This window comes from Crinia signifera, chromosome 5 (genome assembly GCF_055691185.1).
Source record: "Crinia signifera chromosome 5, ASM5569118v1, whole genome shotgun sequence".
NCBI lineage: Eukaryota > Metazoa > Chordata > Amphibia > Anura > Myobatrachidae > Crinia > Crinia signifera.
This window is the reverse complement of record NC_139221.1, coordinates 191,766,380-191,791,056: the sequence shown is the minus strand read 5'-3', so window position 1 is coordinate 191,791,056 and position 24,677 is coordinate 191,766,380. Positions and strand designations below refer to the sequence as shown.

The 24,677-nt window shown below is 44.7% G+C and overlaps 1 protein-coding gene across 2 annotated transcripts in view; it reads right to left on the bottom strand.

Moving 5' to 3' along the window:
* The window catches only part of RECK (reversion inducing cysteine rich protein with kazal motifs), a 531,495-nt gene that overhangs the window by 125,246 nt on the left and 381,572 nt on the right, over positions 1–24,677 (bottom strand). Inside the window, exons 15-18 of one of the 2 annotated variants that reach the window (XM_083188355.1) lie at positions 23,449–23,571; positions 20,647–20,818; positions 17,301–17,502; positions 17,136–17,188 (exon numbers count right to left, since the gene is read on the bottom strand). In XM_083188355.1, the coding sequence (XP_083044481.1) occupies positions 17,144–17,188; positions 17,301–17,502; positions 20,647–20,818; positions 23,449–23,571 (542 nt within the window). In that variant the 3' untranslated portion in view covers positions 17,136–17,143. The remainder of the gene's footprint in view (positions 1–17,135; positions 17,189–17,300; positions 17,503–20,646; positions 20,819–23,448; positions 23,572–24,677) is intronic. The other variant, XM_083188354.1, reaches the window with a different exon arrangement.

Here is a 24,677-nt window from a genome sequence, read left to right as displayed (position 1 = left end):
CCATCCTTATGTTGCATAAATATGACATGCAAACTGTCTTTAACAAACCAATCATTTCAGCGACAGGGTCTGCCACATGACTGTGGCTGAAATGATTGGTTTGTTTGGGCCCCCACAAAAAAAGTAGCAATTCATCTCTCTTCCTGTACAAAGCGGCTCTACAGAGGCAAGATGTCCTCATAGTCCGATTCCTTACCCCCTTCAGTGTGTACATCCTCACAGATTATCAATTTGTCCCCGCTGGACTCCACAATCACAGGACCATCTGTAGTCTCTGGAGTCATCTTTTCCACATTTTGTGGAAACAACCTCCTACGCCGCTTGCTGACCAGATTCCCAGCGGCACTAAAAACTCTTTCGGAGTACACACTGGAGGGGAAACAACTCAGGTACAATAGAGCCAGTTTGTTCAGGGGATTTCAAATTGCCTCTTTTTCCTGCCAGTACATGCCTACTTGTATGCAGTCACCAAAGTAATCATCCACCATTTTTTCAATGGTGACAGCATCGTATTCAATGACAGATGTCCAAGATCGCTCCTGCCTGCCCTGCATCGCCACCAGTGGGTTGGGTAGGAAATCTAAGTTGTTTCCTCACAGCCACAGGTGTGGGAGGAATGAAGGAGCTGTTGCCACAGTCCGCTTAAGATGACAATCTCCCGAGCAGAAGGTCTTTGCACCACTGTGGACTTGTGTCCACCAGAAACAAAGACACAACTTATGCTTTAAACTGAGGATCGAGCACTGTGGCCAAAATGTATTCCTCTGACTTTAATAGACTGACCACCTTCGTATACTGGCAAAGCGTATGAAGGGCTTCATCCACGAGACTTACATGCAGGGCCGGCGCCACCACTAGGCAGCTCTAGGCATTTGCCTAGGGCGCCAGCACCTGGAGGGTGGCAGTTCGCCCCTCACCCCCAGCGAACTGTGTAAAAAAGTTGCTGCCCCGGCATCCCTGCAGTGCTGGGGCGGTCAGGGGTGTCCGTGCCGTAGGGGTACCTGCAGCGCCGTCATGTGTATAAAGCTGGCTGCGGCCAGCGGGGTCCCTGTAGTGAATAGCAAATAACTAGCGCTATGCGCGTGGCGGCGCGGGAAGCGCTAGTTATTTGCTATTCACTACAGGGACCCCGCCGGCCGCAGCCAGCTTTATACACATGATGGCGCCGCAGGTACCCCTACGGCACGGACACCCCTGACCGCCCCAGCACTGCAGGGACGCCGGGGCAGCAATTTTTTTACACAGGTACCACCCCCCCTCCCTCCCCCGGCACCGGGGACCCCCACCCCGACTCGCCTAGCTTACATGCTTTGTGGAATTGCCCCGCTCTAGCTCCTCCTTCACTTTCTCCAGCTGCTTCTGCAACAATCTGATCAGGGGAATGATCTTACTCAAGCTGGCAGTGTTGGAACTGACTTCATGTGTGGCAAGTTCAAACGGCTGGAGAACTTTGCAAAACATGGAACTCAGTCTCCACTGCACTTGGGTCAGGTGCATCTCTGCTCCTTTGCCTATGTCGTAGGTGGCTGTGTACAATTCAATAGCCTTTTGCTGCTCCTCCATCTTCTGCAGCATATAGAGGGTGGAGTTCCAGTGCATCACAACCTCTTGTTTGAGGTGATGGCAGGGCAGGTTCAGGAGGGTTTGATGGTACTCCAGTCTTTGGCAGGCAGCGGCAGAATGGCGAAAGTGTCCTGCAAGGGGATTGGTTTGAAATCCCAACACCGGAATCCCGACCGCCGAAATCTGGACAAGAGGGGGACATGGATTGCCCCACCTCCTTGTGGGCTCACTACGCTCACCAAGCAGCGGGCCCTGGCTGCACTTGGCAAGCACAGCGAGCCCGCAAGGGAGGGGGGGGGGGTGTGATCCATTTCCCCCCTTGTTGGGATATCGGCGGTTGGGATTCCGGCATCTGGATTTTGACCGTTGGCATTCCGACCGCCGGGATTTCAAACCAATCCCCTTGCAGGACACTTTCGCCATTCTGCCACTGGCTGCAAAAGACTGGAGCGCCATCAAACCCTCCTGAACCTGCCCTGCCATCACCTCAAACAAGAGGTTGTGATGCACTGGAACTTCACCCTCCACCCACAGAGGGACAAAGTGCCGGGATTCTGGCGTCGGGATTTAGACCGCCGGAATTTCAACTGCATCCTCCTGCAAGCATCTACACAGCGTAGCCTGTCTTGGAAGGAGCTGGCATTTCGGAGATGCTGCTGCTGTGGAAGGGGATGCATCTACTCAGTGGGCTGTTACAGTCAAAGTTTGCTTTGTACCACTTATCCACATGTCCATGGCTAAGCGGACAGTGGGTACAACTGCATTTTTCAGGACAATTTTTCGGAAGTCTCTGTACATCCTGGGTATTGCCTGCCTAGTGAAGTGGAATCTATTACTTGGTACCGGGGACACAATACCTCCATCAGTTGTCTAAATCCCATTCCACCAATGGTTGACACCAGATGCATGTCTAACACCAACATAGCTGTCAAGGCTTGAGTTATCCGCTTTGCCATAGGATGACTGCTGTCGTACTTCATCCTCATTGCAAACAACTGTTGTAAGTTCAATTGTTCAGAGAAAAAAGTAGTGTTTTTTCCAACTTCCTCTCTGGGATGATGAGCAACTCCTAACAGCAGCAGTAGGCGTAGCACTGTATGATCCTCCAGAAGAATCCCGAATAGAAGAGAAGCCAGTCATGCCAGTGACATGGACTGCAGGACTACCTCCAATCCGGATCTAGGAGGAAATTGACGAGGAGTGACTTGTTGGTATGGTTTTTCAGGTGCTTGGATACAACGGGACTAAGGAATATACATGTCCCTGGACTGCTTATGGTCATTTGCACAGTTCCTGAACTAAACAGTGACTTATGAACGAGCTTCAGGTGGCACATAAGGGAGGATGTCCCCAGGTAGCCAATGTCCTTACCCCAGCTTTACATAAGCTACATATGGCAAGACAATTGTTGCCCAGATGTAGATAGGCATAATTCCAGACCCAAGAGGTGGATTTTTTGGGCTTCTGTCTGGCCTTTTACATCCCACGGACTACAACTGTCTCGCCTGGTGCCTTATTTAAGTGAACCACATCAGCATCCTCCTCATCAACTTTCACCTCAGCACCAGCTACATCAATGTCCTCCTCCTGGTGTAATTAAACATTGACAACTTCAATCTCAAAATTGTATCACTGGACTGGAATTACAGCTGTATTACTGGACTGGAATTATGCACCAGTATATCACTGGACTGGAATTACGCAGCTGTATCACTGGACTTGAATTATGCACCAGTAGTATAACTGGACTGGAATTACGCAGCTGTATCACTGGACTGGAATTACAGCTGTATTATTGGACTGGAATTATGCACCAGTATCACTATACTGGAATTACGCACTAGTATTACTGGACTGGAATTACTGTATGCAGCTGTATCATTGGACTGGAATTACAGCTGTATTACTGTACTGGAATTATGCACCAGTAGTATCACTGGACTGGAATTATGCACCAGAAGTATCACTGAACTGGAATTACGCACCAGGATCTTTTTGGAGTGGAATTTACGCAGCTGTATCACTGGAATGGAATAACAGCTGTATTACTGGACGAAAATTATGCACCAGCAGTATCACTGGACTGGAATTACACAACTGAATCACTGGACTGGAATTGCAGCTGTATTACTGGACTGGAATTATGCACCAGTAGTATCACTGGACTGGAATTATGAACCGGAAGTATAACTGGACTGGAATTGCGCACCAGTATCTATGGCAGTGGTAGCCAACCCTAGCCCTCGAGAGCTACCAACAGTTCACATTTTCCAGACAACCTAGCTGCTGCACAGCTGCACTCATTAATCACCGACACATTTTAAAAGATACACAGATGGAGCTAATTAGCTCACTTGTGATTCTGTGAGGAGACCTGCAAAACATGCACTGTTGGTAGCTCTCGAGGACTAGGGTTGGCTACCCCAGATCTATGGACTGGAATTAAGCACCAGTATCACTGGACTGGAATTACATCTGAATTACTAGACTGGAATTATGCACCAGTAGTATCACTGGACTGGAATTATGTAGCTGTATCATAGGGCCTTATTCTAGTTCACTCTTTCTGACAAAATCCTTCTTAGCTGGACAAAACCATGTGCACTGCAGGTGGGGCAGATGTAACTTGTGCAGAGAGAATTAGATTTGGGTGGGGTTTTATGTCAAAGGGCCAGATTCTATAAGCTTCAAAAGTGATAAAATGGACAGTGATAAACAGCCAGCCAATCAGCTCCTACCTGCCATGTCACAGACTGTGTTTGAAAAATGTCAGGCAGGAGCTGATTGGCTGGCTGTTTATCACTCTCCATTTTATCACTTTTGAAGCTTATAGAATCTGGCCCAAAGTGAGATCTATATTGCAGTGTAAAAATAAAGCAGCCAGTATGTACCCTGCACAGAAACAAAATACCCAACTCACCCAAATCTAATTCTCTCTGCACATTTTACATCTGCCCCCCTGCAGTGCACATGGTTTTGTCCATCTTAGAAGGATTTTGTCAGAAAGAATAAACTAGAATAAGGCCCATAGTAACATAGTAATATAGTAATTAAGACTGAAAAAATACGTTAGTTTATCACTTGATGAACTAACGTCTTTTTTCAGTCTTAATTACTACTGTATTTGACTTGTAACTACTGACTTGAGTAAATCATATCTATAGGATTCCCTTAGTGGCCAAAAATGTATCCAGTTTTGATTTAAATTCATTTAAATGAAAAGTAGTTGCTGTATACACCCCCTCCGGCAATGAGTTCCAGAATTTTACTTCTCTAATGGTGAAGAATCCTATTCTTACTTCAGTAGGGAGTTTCTTTTCCTCGAGCCACAGTACCAGTGGCGTAGCAATGTTGAGGCAGCCCCCGCGGCGGCTTGGGGGAGCCAGTGCCGAGGGGGTCTGCGGGGAGGCGCCGGGTCAGGATGATGCTGCGGCAAGTGGCAGGAGCTGGAGCTACCACCTGCCTGCTTCACAGAACGGTCCCTGTAGCCGTGCGCCCCTTCTTCCCTCCCTCCTGAGTTCACCACAGCAGGGGCGGAACTACCAAGGCTCCCAAGCCGTCCGCACGGCATGACAAATTAAGTTTCTTTCTTATTTCTTTTGAATGGGCCGCGGGCGCACCGTGCGAGAGTGTGGGGGAGATGGGTGGGCAGGGCAGCAAGTGCTTGTCAAACACATGGATGAAACGGCAGCAGCGTTCTGCATCCATTCCGTCTGGTGACTTGTCTCCTTGGGTAGCCATAGCAACAGGCAGCCAATCGCAAGTCTCAAGGATGACTGAGGAGCAGAGGAGGCAGCTGCTGCCGGGGGTAAGCTACCTTCAGGAGGCACAGTTACATTTTAAAATGTGGGAGGGGGGGGGGGAGGCAGTTTGCAGACATAAACTAGAAATATAACTCTAACCATACACCTCCCTCCCTGCAGCACAGCTCTAACTATACATCCCCCGGCCCTGTAGCCTATCAACCAATAGAAACCCCCCCCAGTAGCCTAGCCCTAACCATGCTTCCCCCCATAGACTAACCCTAACTATACACCCCACCCCCCACAGTCCAACCATTCACCACCCACCTGCAGCTTAACCCCACTCATAACCCTCCCCACAGCCTAATCCTACACTCTCATCTGCAGCCTAACTATACACACCCTGCAGCCTATATCCCTAACCATACACACACCTCACATGCTATAACCCTAACCACACACACACCCCGCAGTCTATAACCCTAACATAGAAACACAGAATTTGACGGCAGATAAGAACCACTTGGCCCATCTAGTCTGCCCCTTTTTTTAAACATTTTAAACAGTTTTAACCACACATCCCACAGCCTATAACCCTAACCATATACACGCACCCCGCAGCCTATAACCCTAATCATACACACACACCCCGCAGCCTATAACCCTAACCATACACACACACACACCCCACAGCCTATAACCCTTACCATACACACACTCCCCGCAGCCTATATCCCTAACATTACACACACACACCCAACAGCCTATAACCAAATCATACACACACACCACCCCGCTGCCTATAACCCTAACCATACACACATACACCCCACAGCCTATAACCCTAACCACGCACACACACCCCGCAGCCTATAACCCTAACCATACACACACCCCACAGCCTATAACCCTAACCATACACACACACCCCGCAGCCTATAACACTAACCATACACACACCCCGCAGCCTATAACTCTAATCACACACACACACACACACACACACTGTATCCCGTATTTGGCACTGTTTCCATTTTGAGTGTGTGGGGGGAAGGGGGGCGCAGGCATGAAGAACACAACAACAGGATAAGATAGGATAAGCCTGCTTCCACACCACCACGGACCCTCTTTACTCTTTTCATAAGGTGCTTAAACATAAGCATAACCAATAATTTTTCCTACAGGTGACAACTCAGTGTTTCATATATATTTATTTTTTCTATTAATTTTATTTATTATTTATTTTTATACTTATATTATTCAGTGGCAGCTCCTACCTTTTTACTTAGGGGGGCTGCACTACCTGGCACCAAAGCTCCCTCCGTCCATTCTGCCCGTGGCGCATGGTCACAAATAGTGCGCATGCACATGCCACGCTAGTTTCAGTGTTGGTGAAAAAGGAAAAAAATCTGCCGCGATGCGCATGCGCACTGACTTCTATAGGCTGCTTCTTGTGCAGCCCATAGAAGACCCTAACAGCTGAATGGTGGGAGAATGCGCAATAGGGCCAATATCTTTTCCCTGTGGCTTCTATGGACTGTGTTGTCTGCAGTCGATGAAGCAGCGCTGAGCTGGCAGAAATGAAACCCATCTGCCGATCACAGCCCACATTGTAATAGCAGATAGTGCTTCCAATAGGAAGTATCTGCAATCACTCAGCTTATTGAAGGTGGCAGATTTTTACAATGTAAAAACTGCCACTGCTTATAATCATATTCATTTCATATTCAACTTTTTAAACTTAACCAAGCCCTCCTCCCACCCCTTTTTTTTTTATAGTACTATATTTGTATACCTGCCTAATACCACATGGTATTTTATATAGTTTGCATTAATTCTGTTATGGGCATTACTGTGTGCAGCATAATGTGTAATTGGCATTAAGGTGTGTTATTTATGGCCCTTATTCAGATTTGAACGCAGTACAAATTTGCTCTCAAAATGGGCAAAACCATGTGCACTGCAGGTGGGGCAGATGTAACATGTATAGAGAGAGTTAGATTTGTGTGAGTTATTTTGTTTCTGTGCAGGGTAAATACTGGCTGCATTATTTTTACACTGCAATTTAGATTTCAGTTTCAACACACCACACCCAAATTTAACTCTCTTTGCACATGTTACATCTGCCCCACCTGCAGTACACATGGTTTTGCCCATTTTGAGAACAAATTTGTACTGCGATCAGATCTTAATAAGGCCCAATGTGTAATGACCATTATTACGGTGTGTGGCCTATTGTCTAATGAGCATTACAGTGTGTGAGGCCACACACCCTTTTTGGAATAGACACTCCATAGGTCTGCGCAATTTATTTTATTTCTTACCTTTTTTTTGGGAGGGGGCGCCAGAAACTTTTTTGGCAGGGGGGAGCATAATTTCTAGCTACGCCACTGCACAGTACTTTTTTCTTAAGTATAGGCCTGCTAGTGAACAAATCATCTCCCAGTTCCATATGATTTCTAATCCTGTATTTGAACATACTAATCCTACCACCTCTCAACCTCCGTTTCTCCAGTGAAAACATATTCAGCCTGGTTAACCTATATTTGTATTCTAGTGATTCAAGACCTTTTACTAGCTTAGTCCCCCTTCTCTGTACCTGTTCCAATTAATTTATGTCCTTTTTAAGGTGAGGCGCCCAGAACTGAACACAGTATTCCAAGTATGGTCTCACCAATGCCTTGTAAAGAGGCACTATGACATAGGCATCCCTTGAATCCATTCCCCTTTTAATACATGCCAGTGTCTGTTTTTCTTTTGCTGCTGCACTTGAGCAGTGTGCACTATTACAGTTATACTACAGTAGTACCAGTACCAGAGCACGTCCACCCACTACCCTCTCCGATGCCAGAGTGAAGATGTTGGTGACAGCGTGGGATTTATATAGTCTGACATCTGACAGTGGGATGATGATTGGCGCATCCTGAGCCCCGGTCTTTTAGCAGTAGGGGTTAAGTCTTGATAATGATGGGGATCTCTTTATTTTTCGACTGAAATGGGGGAGTGGACTGGAGCAAAGTACAGCTTGAACCGAACTGGACCCAGAATACAATTTAGACCTGGACCTGGTACAACTTGGAGCTGGACTTCACAAAAGTACAGCTTGAACTGGACTGGATCCGAAATACAACTTAGAGGCAAACTGTAGCAAAAGAACAGCTTGAACTAGACCATTCTGATTCAAGCTGTACTTTGCTTCAGCATACCTCCCAACTTCTGTAGTTGGGAGGTCGGGACTTCGCACGGCTTCGCCGGGCGCGCTCCCGAAAAGGGGGCACGCTCCCGAGAAAAGGGGGCGTGACCTCGTGGGATGACGCGCCCTTCGGCCACGCCCCGTTTTCGCCGCTCGTCGGCACTGAATAAGACGCTGTGCGCATGCGCACAGCGTCTTTTCATGGCAGCCTGGGGGGCACCCAACTGCCCCCCCCCCCTACCGCGGGACAATGGTGGCCCCGGGCGGGACGCGGGAACGTCCCCGAATATCGGGACGTTCCCGCGGTAAGCGGGACAGTTGGGAGGTATGCTTCAGTTCGCCTCCAAGTTGTATTTGCAGAATACAACAAGGAGCTGAACTGGAGCAAAGAACAGTCAGGCTGAAGTGGAAAATGCTGCTGGAGCCAGAATGATGTGGAATGCAGCTGGAACAGCACTACTTACAAATACTTCTGGAGTCTGACTGGATTTTTATACTGCTGAAGACAGAATGGAGAGGGATGCTTCTGGAGCTGGACTGGTGCGAAATGTAGCTGAAACTAGACTTATGAGGAATACTGATAGAGCTAAACTAGTACTGAAATGAGGTGCCAAATTGCCAGAATGTACTGAGAGCCTGAAGGGTACCTGGACAGAACACCAGGGCAGGTTAAGGCTAATCGTAATATTGAAAAAAACTGTAACAGTCTGAAAGTATATCAATATGAGGGAGAACACTGGGTAGCAACTTCAACAGTAGCAATTAGGGAAGCTAATCCCAGGGCATTTTTTCCATCCTGGTATTCGGGATTGAAAGATGCTCAATGCCAGGATTTGCTTCCTTAATAAATAAAAAATGCCCGGCCTCCCCACATCTTTCTTATATGTGCGGGGGCGGCCAGGAGCCACCAAGAGTCGGGCAGTGCAGCTGGGAGCTGAGCAAAGTCACACTTCACAGAGCTGCACAGCTGGGGATGAGAGAAGCTGGGCATCATCTGAGACTCTTTTCAAGATGACAGACTGGGCAGGAAAAGCTTGGATGTACTCCCTCACCCACCACAAGCAAGTGTAGTTTATTTTTGTATACTTTTTTTTAAATTTAACTTTTAAGTTTTGTCCTACTTTTTCTAATTTCAAAGTCTTTAATCAGATCTTCAAAACTGTAAAGGCCCATACACACTTAGCGATTTTCAGCTGAAAATCGCCTAGTGTGTATGGGCCATCGATGGGAGACTAGCGATGATGCGCGCTCCCACATCATCGCTAGCAAAGTCTCCCATCTGTAGATTTTTACCAGCATGCCAGCAATGATGGATGATTTATCATCCATCATCGCTGTGTGTGTACGGCTGCCAGGCTGAAAGATGAGACACTTTCAGCCCAGCTGACAGCCCGCTCCTTCCCCCTGCTCCCCCTTTCCCCTCCGGCCGTGCATACTCACCTGCCGCCTTTCCCACTCCGCCACGCTCCGCTGCGCCTGACTCTCTGCCTGCACGGGCTGTGTGTGTCTGTCTCCACACAGCCCGGCAAAATGCCCTGCCCCTGACACATAGCCCCGCCCCCACACATCCCCGGCTAACTGCAATGCTCCACGGAGCATATACTGTACATGCCACACTGGCCACCAATGTGATTTTTAAGCCAGTAATATATAGATTGATGGCACATGCCAGCAATCTATATATTACTGGTGCCACTGGGCACCAATGCATATTTATAAGGCAGTAATATATAGATTCCTGGCACATGCCAGGAATCTATATAATACTGGTACCACTGGCACCAATGTAAATTTATAAGCCGATAATATATACATTGCATGGCACATGCCAGCAATGTATATATTACTGGCACCACTGGCCACCAATGTATAATTTTTATGGTGGCAACGTACAGTATACATTGCTGGCGCAGGCCAGCAATGTATACGTTACAGCCGCCACTGGCCACCAATGTATTGTTTTGTCGGTAACGTATACATTGCCAGCAATGTATACATTATCGCTGCCACTGGACACCAATGCAGATTTTATTATGGCCAGGGCTGAAACTAGGGTTTCCGGCGCCCGGGGCAAGGCAGTAATTTGGTCCCCCCCCCTCCCCTTCCCCCCTCCCCCCTGACTGGGGGGGGACCAAATGACTGCCTTGTAGGGATGGCCATCGTTGCTATTGCCATCGATGGTTGTCATCGATGGCAATAATGCAACAGGCCATCGATGGTGTTAAAATATGCTATGGATGACCATCGATATTTTTGCCTATCGATGGTCATCCATTTTGGTTGACTGACTGGCCTGTGGGGCGGGGCTTCACGGGTGCCAGGGGGCGGAGCTATGAAAAAAATAAGAACGCAAATCATCGGTTTTGCTGTGCCATCGATGGAGGGAAACCATTTGGTTCTCCCCAATCGATTGAAAAAGTATTCGACATCGGCCATAAACCATCAATGATTTCAAATCATCGATGGTCGATGGCCATCCCTACTGACTTGCCCCTGGCGCCGGCGGCTGAGCAAACCCTGCGCCCACATACCTCTGTTGGTCCGGGGACAGGCAGCGGGGTTTCCGGTCTGGGCAGCGTGGGGATGGGCAGTATGGTCCGGGGACGGGCAGTGCCGCGGCGGCTTTCACTTGTAGCAAGCTATGCTATTTGCCTGGCAGTTTGAAGCGCTGCGTGACCCCCCAGCCCCCCCCCCCTAGATACGGCCATGTTATGGCAGCAATGCATACAGCACTAAGAAAATCAGAACACCACTATCACGTTTTTTTTAATCACCATTTCTTATCTTTAATGCACTTCTTTATCTTTTTTTGTGGAGAGGAGAAATTATATATCTCCCCTCTCTTTTATGAAGTACAAATAAAGGTTCAATTTTAATAGAACTATTGTTTCTCAAATTAGTTGAATGGACCGCACAACAATCCCCAGTGTGCACCCAAAAAGCTCTATGTTTTTCTTTCTTGCCATATATGTCAATAAAACATCAGCAGTGTGGGCTCTCAGGTGGCTGTAACCGCTGAGGCAGTGAGGGGATGGCGTGGGCTCCCTGAAGTGCAGGAGGCATTGGTGGGGAGGGGGAGCAGCCGACACAGAGGACGGCAGCCTGTCCAGACTGGAGTGGCATCTACAGTAAGTATTATTATGTTGGGTATTACAGCTATATCACTTACAACACCTATTTGGTGATTGAGCTGCATGCATTGAATGCAATCTGTATGCATACATGCAGCTCACAGGAGATGCCACTCCTGTGTGACCAGACTGCTGTTCTCTGCACTGCTGGGAGCCCACCATCCTGCTGTTCCCTTGTGTTTTTTTGTTTTTTGGTGTGTGTGTGTTTGCGCAGGGGGGACGATGACCAAATTACTGCCTGGAACCGGGCGCCAGAAATCCTAGTTTCAGTCCTGTATGAGGTGATATTTCTATTTTATAACTTTTGATATGGTTTCAACTAATAAAAAACAATGGGAAAATGTTTTATAAAAAACAAACCAACATATATCATGGCAGTTTGGGAGCATTAACCATTATTTCTGATGGACTTATGTAAATTTTGGGTACGATCAATAATGGGGACCCGAACGCGATCAGATGTCAGACACCTATAACTTGGCGGACCCAAGAAAAAGTACTGAAAAACAATTGAATCTCCGGTACTTGTGTATTAGCACAGCACCTGATTTCACTACGTACGCAAACGTTGCGAAATCGCATCGCATGCCATTATTGTATGGCATGCGATGCGATTTGACACGTTATAATGGCATTTAATGTACTATACCATTAAATCACATATAATGTCCTTTATTTATGCCCCCCCCCCCCCAGTATCTACGTCATCCAGAAGCGTGGCGAGCGGCGGCGGTATGCATCCAGCCGACCTTTTCATACCCCCACTATCCACGTCGGCGTGGAGTTGATTCTATATTGATTGGGAAACGTAACAGGTAAATCAGCAAGAAGCAATGGGTTCTTAAGCTTACTTAAAGACCAGTTTATCACACAAATGGTAGAAACTCCAACTCATGATGAGGCACTCTTGGACTTAGTATTAACAAATAACACAGACTTAGTTTCAAACACAAAAGTAATTGAACAATTAGGGAACAGTGATCACAATATGGTTTCACTGGAAATCAACTTCAGTAAATTACATCAAAAAGGATCTGCAAAAATACTAAACTTCAGAAAAGCGACTTTGAATTATTCAGGGAAGCCTTAACAGGAATTTGGTGGGAAACGGTTATGGAGGGAAAAAATGCAGAGGAAATGTGGGATACTCTAAAAAAGATGCTTGATTCACTAACTATTGAATACATTCCTAAAGTAACTAAAGGTAAATTCAACAAAAAAAAGCCACCATGGTTGGACAAAGAAGTAAGGTCAGCTATCAACCATAAAACCAGAGCCTTTAAATTCTATAAAAATAACTTGAATGAGGAGGCGTTCGCAAAATACAAAAAAATCAAACAAAACTTGTAAAGGGGTAATCAAAGCAGCTAAAATATTATATGAAGAGTGCATAGCCACTGAAAGCAAAACCAACCCAAAGAAGTTTTTTAAATACATAAATAGTAAACGTTTAATTAAGGAAAACATAGGCCCACTAACTGATACTAGTGGAAAAAGTGTTACTGAGGACAAGGGAAAAGCAAAACTGTTAAATGAGTTCTTCTCATCAGTATTTACTAAGGGAGAGCAGACTGTGGAACGAACATTTACCACAAACCGGACAAATAAGCCAGATCTCATTGTGGATTTCACGCCGAAGGAAATAATACTGAGGCTAAGCAAACTCAAAATAAATAAATCACCAGGGCCAGATGGGATTCATCCGAGGGTATTAATGGAATTAAGGGATGAACTAGCTACCCCCCTACATTATATCTTTAGCAAGTCACTATCGTCAGGTATAGTACCAAAAGATTGGAGAATAGCAGAGGTAGTGCCAATATTCAAAAAAGGAAAAAAGGAAGATCCCGCTAATTACAGACCCGTTAGTTTAACATCAATTGAAGGATTTTTAAGGGATGGTATCCAGGAATATTTAGATCATCACCGTCTACTCAGTACTAACCAACATGGGTTCGTGAAAAATCGTTCATGCCAAACTAATCTACTAGGGTTCTATGAAGAGGTTAGCAAAAACCTTGATAATGGAAATGCTGTAGATGTGATTTTCCTAGATTTCGCTAAAGCATTTGATACTGTCCCACACAAGAGATTGATAAATAAAATGGAGAACCTAGGATTGGGTGAAAATATCTGCAGATGGGTAGGGAATTGGCTATGTAATAGAGAACAAAGAGTAGTTGTGAATGGTGCCGTATCAGATATGATACCGGTACTAAGTGGAGTGCCCCAGGGTTCGGTTTTGGGGCCCATTTTGTTTACCATTTTTATTAACGATATTGGGATAGGGTTACTCAGCAATGTATCCATCTTTGTGGACGATACAAAACTTAGCAAAGTCATCAAATCATCAGAAGATGTCACCATGCTTCAAAATGATCTTGCAATTCTAGATGAGTGGGCAAAAAAATGGAAGATGAGGTTCAATGTAGATAAATGTAAGGTTATGCACCTTGGGAGACACAACCAGTGTGCAAGTTACAACCTTAGCGGAGAGGAACTGGGTAATTCCATACTTGAAAAGGATCTAGGAGTCCAAATAGACAGCAAACTAGGATGTAGTGCCCATTGTAATGTAGCTACAAAAAAGGCCAACAAAATTCTGGCATGTATTAAGAGGGGAATGGAAACTAGGGACTCAAGGGTAATTATGCCACTATATAAAGCATTGGTGAGACCTCACCTAGAGTACGGAGTACAGTTCTGGGCCCCACACTATAAAAAGGACATCATAGAATTAGAAAAAGTCCAAAGGCGAGCAACAAAGCTTATTAGGGGAATGGAGAATTTAAGCTACGGGGAGAGATTAAGCAATTTGGGACTATTTACATTAGAAAAGAGACGTTTTTAGGGGGGACATGCTCAACATGTACAAGTATATCAAGGGCCAATATAAGGAACTGTCACACACCCTCTTTTCTACTAGAAAGGAATCTAGGACGCGAGGGCATGAGTATAGATTAGAAGAAAAAAGATTTCATTCAGCTAGTAGAAAGAATTTCTTTACGGTCAGAACAGTCAAACTCTGGAACTCTCTTCCCAGAGAGGTGGTAACGGATTGCTCATTAAATGCGTTCAAGGCAAAGTTGGACAAACATTTACTGGAGAAAAACATCCATGGGTACAAATAAGAAATATAATTTGTCTGTAAAATACCAGAACCTACCAGATCAGCAATGGATATCTATACCAGGTTGAACTAGATGGACGCAAGTCTTTTTTCAGCCTTACCTACTATGTAACTATATATAGTGTGGCGAGCACAGCGAGCCCGAAGCGTGGCAAGCGCAGCGAGCCCTGTGAGGGGACGCGTATTATGTTACATGTATTCTGCGTCCCCTCGCTGTGCTCGCCACACTATATAAAATCAACTCCACGCTGACGTGGATAGTGGGGGTATGAAAAGGTCGGCCGGACGCATACCGCAACCGCTCGCCACGCTTCGGGATGACATGGATAGTGGGTTGGGGGGTGGTGCCGAAAATAAATGACATTATATGGCATGTAATGGTATAGCACATGCAATCCCATTATTGTATGGACAATCACAACATAAAAAATATAGGGTGCGATAAAAAATCGCATCCCATCGCATGCCATACAATAATGGCATGCGATGCGATGGGATGCAATTTTTTATGGCACCCTATCTTTTTAATGGTTCCACTAATACAGAGAAATCAATGCAACACATACAAAAATCACATAGCATCGCATGCCATACAATAATGGCATGCAAAGCGATTTCACTACCCTGAATAGCCCACTACGCAATTGCCGTGATAATACACAAGTACCAAATCTCCCTTTAAGAACAGCAGTAAATACCATCCTCATCAAGCTGGGAGCTAATTACTGTAGCTCTTTTTACTGAGAAAGGTTGATAGGATTTTGGGTACCCAACATTTATAGGCAGAACCGTCCATAAGGTCACTCCAAGCACACTATGAACCCTTTACAGTATATTCTATGCATGTGAATTACATTTGTCAGCACTATAAGCACCAGCAATCTCCCTCTCTCCCTGATTAGTTTAGCAATCTCCCTCATTTCACCTAGCCCACATTATGTAGCAGTTAAATTTTCAGGAAAAAAGGAATGAGAGATAGATACATTTACATTAAACCATCAGCACTGGTGATAAAACACAATGGGCCAGATGTATCAAGCTTCAAAATGTGATAAAATGGAGAGTGATAAACAGCCAGCCAATCAGCTCCTACCTGTCATGTTACAGGCTGGGTTTGAAAAATGACAGGAAGGAGCTGCTTGGCTGATTGTTTATCACTCTCCACTTTATCCCTTTTTGAAGCTTGATACACCTGGCCCACAGATCCCTATGGCTAGATGCATTTCTTGTGGCCATTAATATGGGACCATGTGTAAAACACAATAGATGAACAATACCTGACACATATCAGTGACTTTACTTTAGCAAGTATAGTATCTCTTAACACTGCTTTGCGGCTCATCTACATTTGTATATACAGTAAGTAATTTTAAAAAAAGATTCCTCTCAGAAATCACACCCACGCTTCTAGGTGCCACATCACAATCTCTCCATATATATACAATTGTAAAGCGCAATGGATTTTGCTGCACTATATTAGAAACTGTAAATAAATAAATATATGGAACTAGACACACCTTTTGGGTGGAGCATGACAAGCCCTCTCCATGGGGCACTGTGCAAACTTCGACTACCAACTATAATCTCCCTGAGACTAATTTTCAAAAGTAGGCAAGTATGCAGGCAAGTAACCTGTTGGCCTTACTTGTTGCTATATGACACAGCCACAGAACCATCTCCCTCCTAAAGGTGCCCATACACGTACCGATTACCTGGTACTTTTTGTGCTAAATCGCATCGCATTGCATGAGTTGTGCATGCGATGCGATCAAAAGAAGTATGTGCAGCACATGCTTTTTGTACTGTAAGATGAGATGCCGCAGGAGCGTGCATCTCATCACATATGATCGCACCAGGAAAATCGGTGCGTGTATGGGAACCTTTACTGGCAACTTGATACAGATGGGTAAAAGAGAATTTGATGGATACATTTAGATAGGAAGACAGAATATTTTTTGGGGTAATTTCTTCAGTCCAGTGCTACACAGCCTTTGATATATATTTATGTGAGCCATTGGTCTTAATTCTTGAAAAAAGTTATGATTAAATGTACAGAGAACTGAATTATTAAATATTGTTTTCTTTTTTTTTTTATGTAAGCAGCACACTTCGGCTATTGCTGTAAAATAACGATTTTTTTATACAATTTAAAAAAGGATTACAAATATAATAATATAATACAATCAGGACAGTAATTAGTAAAAGTGTGGGGTGACTTTAGATTGACACATGAAGCTAGGATCTTTACCTATTAATATAATAAGCATATGATATGTAAATTTGCATACGTAAAGAATGAAACTATGAGACAATACAAACATACAATTGGATGGAGACACGATGGGAATTATTTTACAGTAACAAAAGTTCCTTACTTAAGAACTTAAGCATTCGTACCAGTGTCTCTTTCAGTGATATCCATTGCAGTCTTGGGAGAGAAAAAGCAATATGTAGTCAGAATCAAAAAAATACAATGTTTTGTAAAGATAAGTAAAGATACTAATTATATTATTAGGTATATATTATATAAATTATCTTACCTGACATGTCCCTTTATATGATAGCTGTTTTCCCCTTTGATATAAGGTGCATATGCTGGGGTGCTCCATATTGTCACTATCACACACTGGCTCTCTTTGCTCTCTTAGATGCTCACACTTCCCTTGTCTTGGGATGCATTCATACTGTAAACACTCAAATTTCTCAAAGCTGGTGAGGCATACTTGTTTCCTTGGAATACATCTGTATGAAACATATTTTTCTGTATTAATATTACTCTTAATTAATATTTGCTGTTGACTCAAAATAAAAGCGTGAATAAACAGAGTAAAGGGCTGTACACACTGTGCGATTGCCTTGCTATTTGTTTCCGATTAGATCGGGATCGAATCTGGATCAAATTGCAAGGCAAGGCATTTGATTTGAACTATATAGTACCAGGGCTTAAAGTGGTCATGCAGAGGTGGGAGAACTCATTTCTCTATGCCACCTAATTACCACCCCACCCCTCCCCTACCCCCATTAGGCAGAGACAGGGCCAGTGGTAGGGTTTTTGGAATCCCCCTGCAAACTAGAATGCTTTTCTGTGAGAATTATCGTGCATGGTCAATGTGGAGGTTAAAATGTTCCAACTCACCATTAGAGGTGGTGGAACTCAGTTCCACCCCGTTCCCCCTCACTTTAACCCCTGTAAAGTACAGATCTTGCCTGCACAGTCTATTTTTCTATTCGATTCGGGATTCAATCAAAACTAAATGCATTCGATTTCCATTTTAGATGACAACGAATGGGGCATAAGAATTAAAAAACAAGAAGAAATATACAAGAGAAACAAGTATCTAAAAATACAAGTGTTTTTTTGTTCAAATATACTTGAGAACAGGGTTGATATAAATCACTGCATGCAGATTTCAATGCTTTATTTCTCTTTTTTTTATTAAATATTTTCATTTAAAAACATATCAGATCCTTTTTCTATGTTTATACATTAAATACAACAAGGAAAGCAAAGAGAAAACAGCAGAAAAACTTCTAAAGAAAAAGAAATAGAAAAGTAACTAGCCACTAATTCCTCCTCTTGCTGTTTTGGAGAAATACATACAGATGACCGGCGGTTTGGATGCTGATGTTCAGAATACTAACACCGGTAAGAATATTGAATTTTCGGTACTGTTTAGTACGGCGCCCACGATCTATATCGCGGGTATCTTGCCGCAAATCGCAGGCATCGCATGCATCTTATGTGTTTGTAATGTTAAATTACCTTCCAATCAACCAGATCAACCCAATGGACCCGATTTTACGTAGGGAACAATGTTAAATTCCCTTCCAATCAACCAGATCAACTCAATGGACCCGATTTTACATAGGGAACAATGTTAAATTCCCTTCCAATCAAGCAGATCAACCCAATGGACACGATTTTACATAGGGAACAATGTTAAATAGCCCCCAGACCCCAAATTTAATTCAATAACCACCCTGAAGTGTGAAATGCCCCCCCCCCCCATTGTTAACGTCACCCCGCGGTCAACGTCATCCCGAAGCGCGGCGAGCGGAGCGAGCCCGCGAGGGGCAGCGGTACGCGTCCTCCGACCTTTTCATACCCCCACTATCCACGTCGGCGTGGAGTTGAGAATAGAAAGTGTGGCGAGCGCAGCGAGTCACCGAGCCCGAAGCGTGGCGAGCCCCGCGAGGGGACGTGGATAACTGTGAAGCCCACGAGGGGACGCGGATACCTGTGAAGGTATCCGCGTCCCCTCGCGGGGCTCGCTGCGCGCGCCACGCTTCGGGCTCGCTTATTCTATTCAATTTGTGGTCTGGGGGCTATTTAACATTGTTCCCTATGTAAAATCGTGTCCATTGGGTTGATCTGGTTGATTGGAAGGGAATTTAACATTATTCCCTATGTAAAATCGGGGCCATTGGGTTGATCTGGTTGATTGGAAGGGAATTTAACATTATTCCCTATGTAAAATCGGGGCCATTGGGTTGATCTGGTTGATTGGAAGGGAATTTAACATTGTTCCCTATGTAAAATTGCTACAATCGCACCCATCGCATCGCAGGCATCGCATGCCATTATAGTGGCATGCGATGCCTGCGATACGATGGGTGCGATGCCTATAATGGCACTATAATGGCATGCGATGTACATGCGATCAACGCGATGGGCGCCGTGCTAGGTAAACAGTACCGAATTTTCCCCAGCCCAACACTAACACCCCCACGCTCTGTTGCCCAACCCTTCCCGCTAAGAATACCTACATACCCCACTGCCTAAACCGAACACCGTCCCTTATAAGTGCTTAAAACTAACTCTCCGTGAAGCCTACCCCCTCCCCTTGTGCCGTCTAACCCTAATTCAGAACTGTGGTGTTGGAATCCTCATCGATGTCAGACTTCCAGTGCCAGGCTTCTGGCTGCTAGTCAGGATGCCAGCGTTGGTATTCTAGGTCCCAGCATCTGCTGGGATGTTACCCATATCCCATTGGGGATTTATACATTACTAGTCACAAGCCCATCAAAATTAGTTTCTGGAACCCAGGGTTCTGTAATGCTGAGGTGTGTAGGTAGGAGTGTGTGTGAGGCCGTGCCCAATAATGGAGCTCTGTTGGGTGCCTTTTATTATATAGGATTACTGTATAAAATCACCACTGAATTTATAATTAAAGTGCATAATCTGGTCAAAACTCTGAAAATGGCCATTTTCAGAGGTTTGACTGCATTGCTTATATTTTTAATGGGTATGGATCATAGGGTCAACAAGAGGAAGGTCGACATGCACTAGGTCGACCACTGAAGGTCAATATGCATCAAGGTCGACATGTCTGAAGGTCCACATGGGATTAGGTCGACAGGGTCATTAGGTTGACACAACCATTAGGGCGACATGGGCAAGGTCGACATTCAGTGTCCCTCCCAATATCCTTGTGTCTTATCATGTGCTAGCCGATGGCCGTGCATGCAAGAAGGACTCCCAGATCATAAATCCAAAAGATCTCTTATCGCACAAGACAGCTGTTATCAGAAATGCTTTTTTCTTTTTTTATTTAATTGCAATTTTACATGCGTACAGCCTTATTAGCACTATTATGCGTGCAATCTGTGATGGGCTGTATTAATTCAAAATGCCATGCGTAGTACATCCTTAAATTTGTTTAACACAATTCGGACATAGTTTTACTTTCATCCTTATACTGTGCATATTTGTATTTATCCATGCAACAGTACAACTCCTATCTTTAGGCTTGATTTAATAGCCAACATCAATATCAGTATGCACTTTCAAAACTACATACAATACAGTACAGTGAAGTACTGTATGCTGATTATAACAGTTCCCCAATAAAAACACTGACCTATCATGTATATTTAGTCACTTACCTTTGATTTCTCTGGCAAGGGTTTGGATTGCATGGATCCTTTGAGGAACAAAGTCCAAATTCAAACTGGTTATCTAATAAGCCAACACATCGTGCTATACAAGCACTTGGATATGTTCGTCCATTTTGTCCACAGACAGGAACAAACTTATCTGCACAATTACATGGTAATCCTAAGACATGAATGAGACAACTATAAGTATGTTTATGTAATTAATAGGCAGCTTACTTTTTATTTAAATTACGTATAATTTTTTATAGAGAATATGTTACTATACAGTACTTTAGCAGTCCGGCCAAACAGACCCTCTCGGTGCACCAGTTCCCATTCAACAAGGCTGCACCAAGTGTCTTTTTATAAATACTGGAAGTGACAAAGCTGTACTGCTCGCATACTCAGAGCACTGGAATCTACAACATTTGTACAGCTGTGTACAACTTAAGGGGCCTACACACAGGGAGATGCTGAAGCGTTATGAGCGATACTAAATCGCTCAGAATGCTTCACTAACAACGCTCAGCACACAGTGATCTGTCAGGGCCATTGTTCTCTGGTAAGAATACTGGCCCTGACTGAATAATATCCAGCATGCTGGATATTAATCACCAGGCAATAGCAACGCTCGGGGCCATGCATCGCTGTCACTATGGCCCCTACACACGTATCAATGTAGGGGCATTTTATAATCGATTTAGTGCGATCACTTAGAAAATGCCCTTAAATAGCTACATGTATAGGCCTCATTAGACTGAAGGTGCCCATAGACCGTCCGTTCTATACTATGAGATGCGCGCTCCTGCGCATCTCATCGTACAGTACAAAAAGTATGTGCAGCACATACTTTTTGTACTAGGTACACATCGCATCGGATCACAGTGCATGCACTAGGGATGCGATCCGATGCGATGCGTGCTAATTAAGTGCCGAACGGATCCGTTAAACGGACCGTGTATGGGCACCTTGAATCTGTGCAAAAAGAGCTCTGATGCAAATAGTTGCAGCTTTGCTCATGCCAAGTACTGTTGTGCTTAATCTGTGACTTTGTACATGCGCAAAAACAATTCCTGTTGGTAGTTAGCCTTTGGAACACTGTTAGTGGCTTTTGTTGCCTCTGTAATGTGATTGTGACACATAATTGAAAGAATACACTTTTCTCAGATCGCCTCAGTTGCACTGAGAAGTTTACAAACAAAGGTGGTGTGCCAGAGACACACACAGTAGTATCCAGATCTCCTGCGCTCTCTATGTTAGGTAAAGATAAGGTAGCTTTCGAAAAAGATGCTGTCTCTGTCTCAATAGTTTTTCTCCACCGTATACACAGAGGTTAGAACCCTTCACCGTAGGTATATGGGGAGGATACCGTACATCCTTCACCGGTCACAAACAGTATTCGGCAATTGCCCGCTCCCACTGCGGTTTTTCTGTTTTACATACTCATGTTTTTATAGCTACCTTTGCCATTTATGTATGTTTGCACCCAATAAAATAGTGTTACACTATATGGCCATATTTTGTTTCCCATATGTTTGCACTTCCAAATACGGTTTGTGACTGGTGAAGCTTGATTGTCTACTACCCTAAGCTGATTGCTATCGTTTTGTGCGGAGAAGAAGAGACGCATATCCCCTGATAGGGATGTACGGTATCTTCTCTGTTTTCACTGTGGTGAAGGATATCTTTTTTCAACGCTGATTGCTGTCCTTTGATACGGAGAAGAGGAGACGCATATCCCCTATAAGGGATGTACGGTATCCTCCCCATATACCTACAGTGAAGGGTTCTAACCTCTGTGTATACGGTGGAGAAAAACTATTGAGACAGAGACAGCATCTTTTTCGAAAGCTACCTTATCTTTACCTAACATACAGAGCGCAGGAGATCTGGATACTACTGTGTGTGTCTCTGGCACACCACCTTTGTTTGTCCATTTTTTCAGGTGTAGGGTCACCTATTTTGTGTCCAGATCCCCAGCTGATCTGAAGCACGATCAGTATAACATTTCAAATACCTTCCATTGCACTGAGAAGTTTGCTCTGTATGGCGTAACAATGCTTTGTGTATGGGAACTAGGTAGGCAAATCCCAGGATTGTTATCGGCGGTATTCTGGGATTTTGGCTTAAAATCATCAGGATTTGAGCTTCCAGATTAGTATGTGCATGCGCAATTCCATACCTCCCAACAATCCCGATTTCAGCGGGACAGTCCCGATTACCGGGTCCTGTCCCGCTGTCCCACCCGCGGCCGGAGGTGTCCCGCTGCGGGGGGGGGGGGGGGCAGTTCGGAGCCCCCCCAATTTGACAGAATAGACGCTGTGCGCATGCGCACAGCGTCTATTCGCGGCCGAAAACGGGGAAGCGGCTCATTTGCATAAGCCGCGCCCCTCATTTGCATAAGCTGAGCCCCCTTTTTGGACGCTGTGTCCCTATTTCTGCAGCCGGAAAGTTGAGAGGTATGGCAATTCACTTGCTGTGTGGCTGTGAACACTGAGATGTTATGTCAGGAATCTTGTTGCGCAGCCCATCTGCTGCCTGACGCTCCTGTCTGCCTGGCATAAGAAGATACAAGATGGTCCAGCTGCTGCCTGTCACCATCCCCATGTAACTGGGGAGAATTAGTTTGTCTCTACATTGATGTACTCAATTCCGGGGATCCCAGGATTGAGCATCTTTCAATCCTGAATCTTGGGATTGAAAAATGCCCTGAGATTGGCATCCCTAATGGGGAAACATCTGTACAGTATTTTCATTCACAGATACACAAAATGCCTCTTTTTTAGAGACAGCAACCCATTATGTTCCTACCAGTAAACATGTTGCGATCATCTTCAGAACTGAGTTCATTTACGCACTGTCGTTTTGAGCAATGCACTGTACCAGCAACACATGAACAGATGTTACAGTCAACTTTGAAGGATGCCCCATGATCTATAACATAAAAAATTTAGATAAAATTTTACATAACATTCTTACACAATGTAGAATTTAGGATCATATTTCATTGTTAGCAAACAAAATATAAATTTTGAACAGCTTCAGTAGTAAGTAAAATGTTTTCATAAGGTTGCCTAACTGTAAACCTGTGGTCTCCAACCATAATTGGACATGAGCTACTTAAGACCAAAAAAATCCTCCTAATAACTGATAAATGCTCCTTACACATTTTGCTACACACCATAATTATTTATTTCTTATTTCTTATCAGTTATTTGGCTCTCATTCTGGTTCCCTCGCTCCCCTGCATGTAAGCACAGGGGAGCAATGTTTCACAACTGTGCATGCACATAAACATTTATGCACATGTGCAGCCACATTGTGTGTGTGGCCAAAGTGAATTGATTATTTGCTGTCCGCTCGCACACAACGTCGGGGGCGGTGGGCCGTGGTTGCGCCCATGGGAACACCCAGCATTTTGTGGGCATTTCCACTAAAATGCTGGGTGTTCCCATGGAAATGCCAGCGTTGGTATTCTAGGTCCCAGTATCTGGAAATTTGCCTGTGACGCAGGTGCAGGGGCAGGCAGCTGACATCAGCGTATGTCAGCTGTCCACCCTCTTCCTGTACAGAGAGCCTGTAGATCTAAGACACCAAAGAGGTGCCTTAGATCTGCGAGTGCTGTAAAAATCATTCGGTGGTCGCAAATGGATGTTTATGCAAAATCTGCGTGCGGGCATCGACTGAATTTTGTGCAGGCGTTTAGATGACCCGCAAAGCTGCAAATTGCGGGTCAACAAGAATGACCCCCTTATTCTGCAGCCCTTTACAGAGATTTACACACACTTGCTCCTGAGGAAGCCGGACAGTAAACATCCGGGGAAACACGTTGAGCTACTTTTGAATGAAAATATCCATCTGCTACAAAGTGATGTCCCTACTACCAATGACGTCCATGACCTCCTGACCAATTGGATTACAAATTTATGGGATTTCTGCAAAATTCCTAACACATTCCAGCTTTAAAGGAGAAGACGCCGAATAGGGAGATCCTTTACATCCCCTCCTGGTATAACAACCAGCGACACACCAGATGGTAA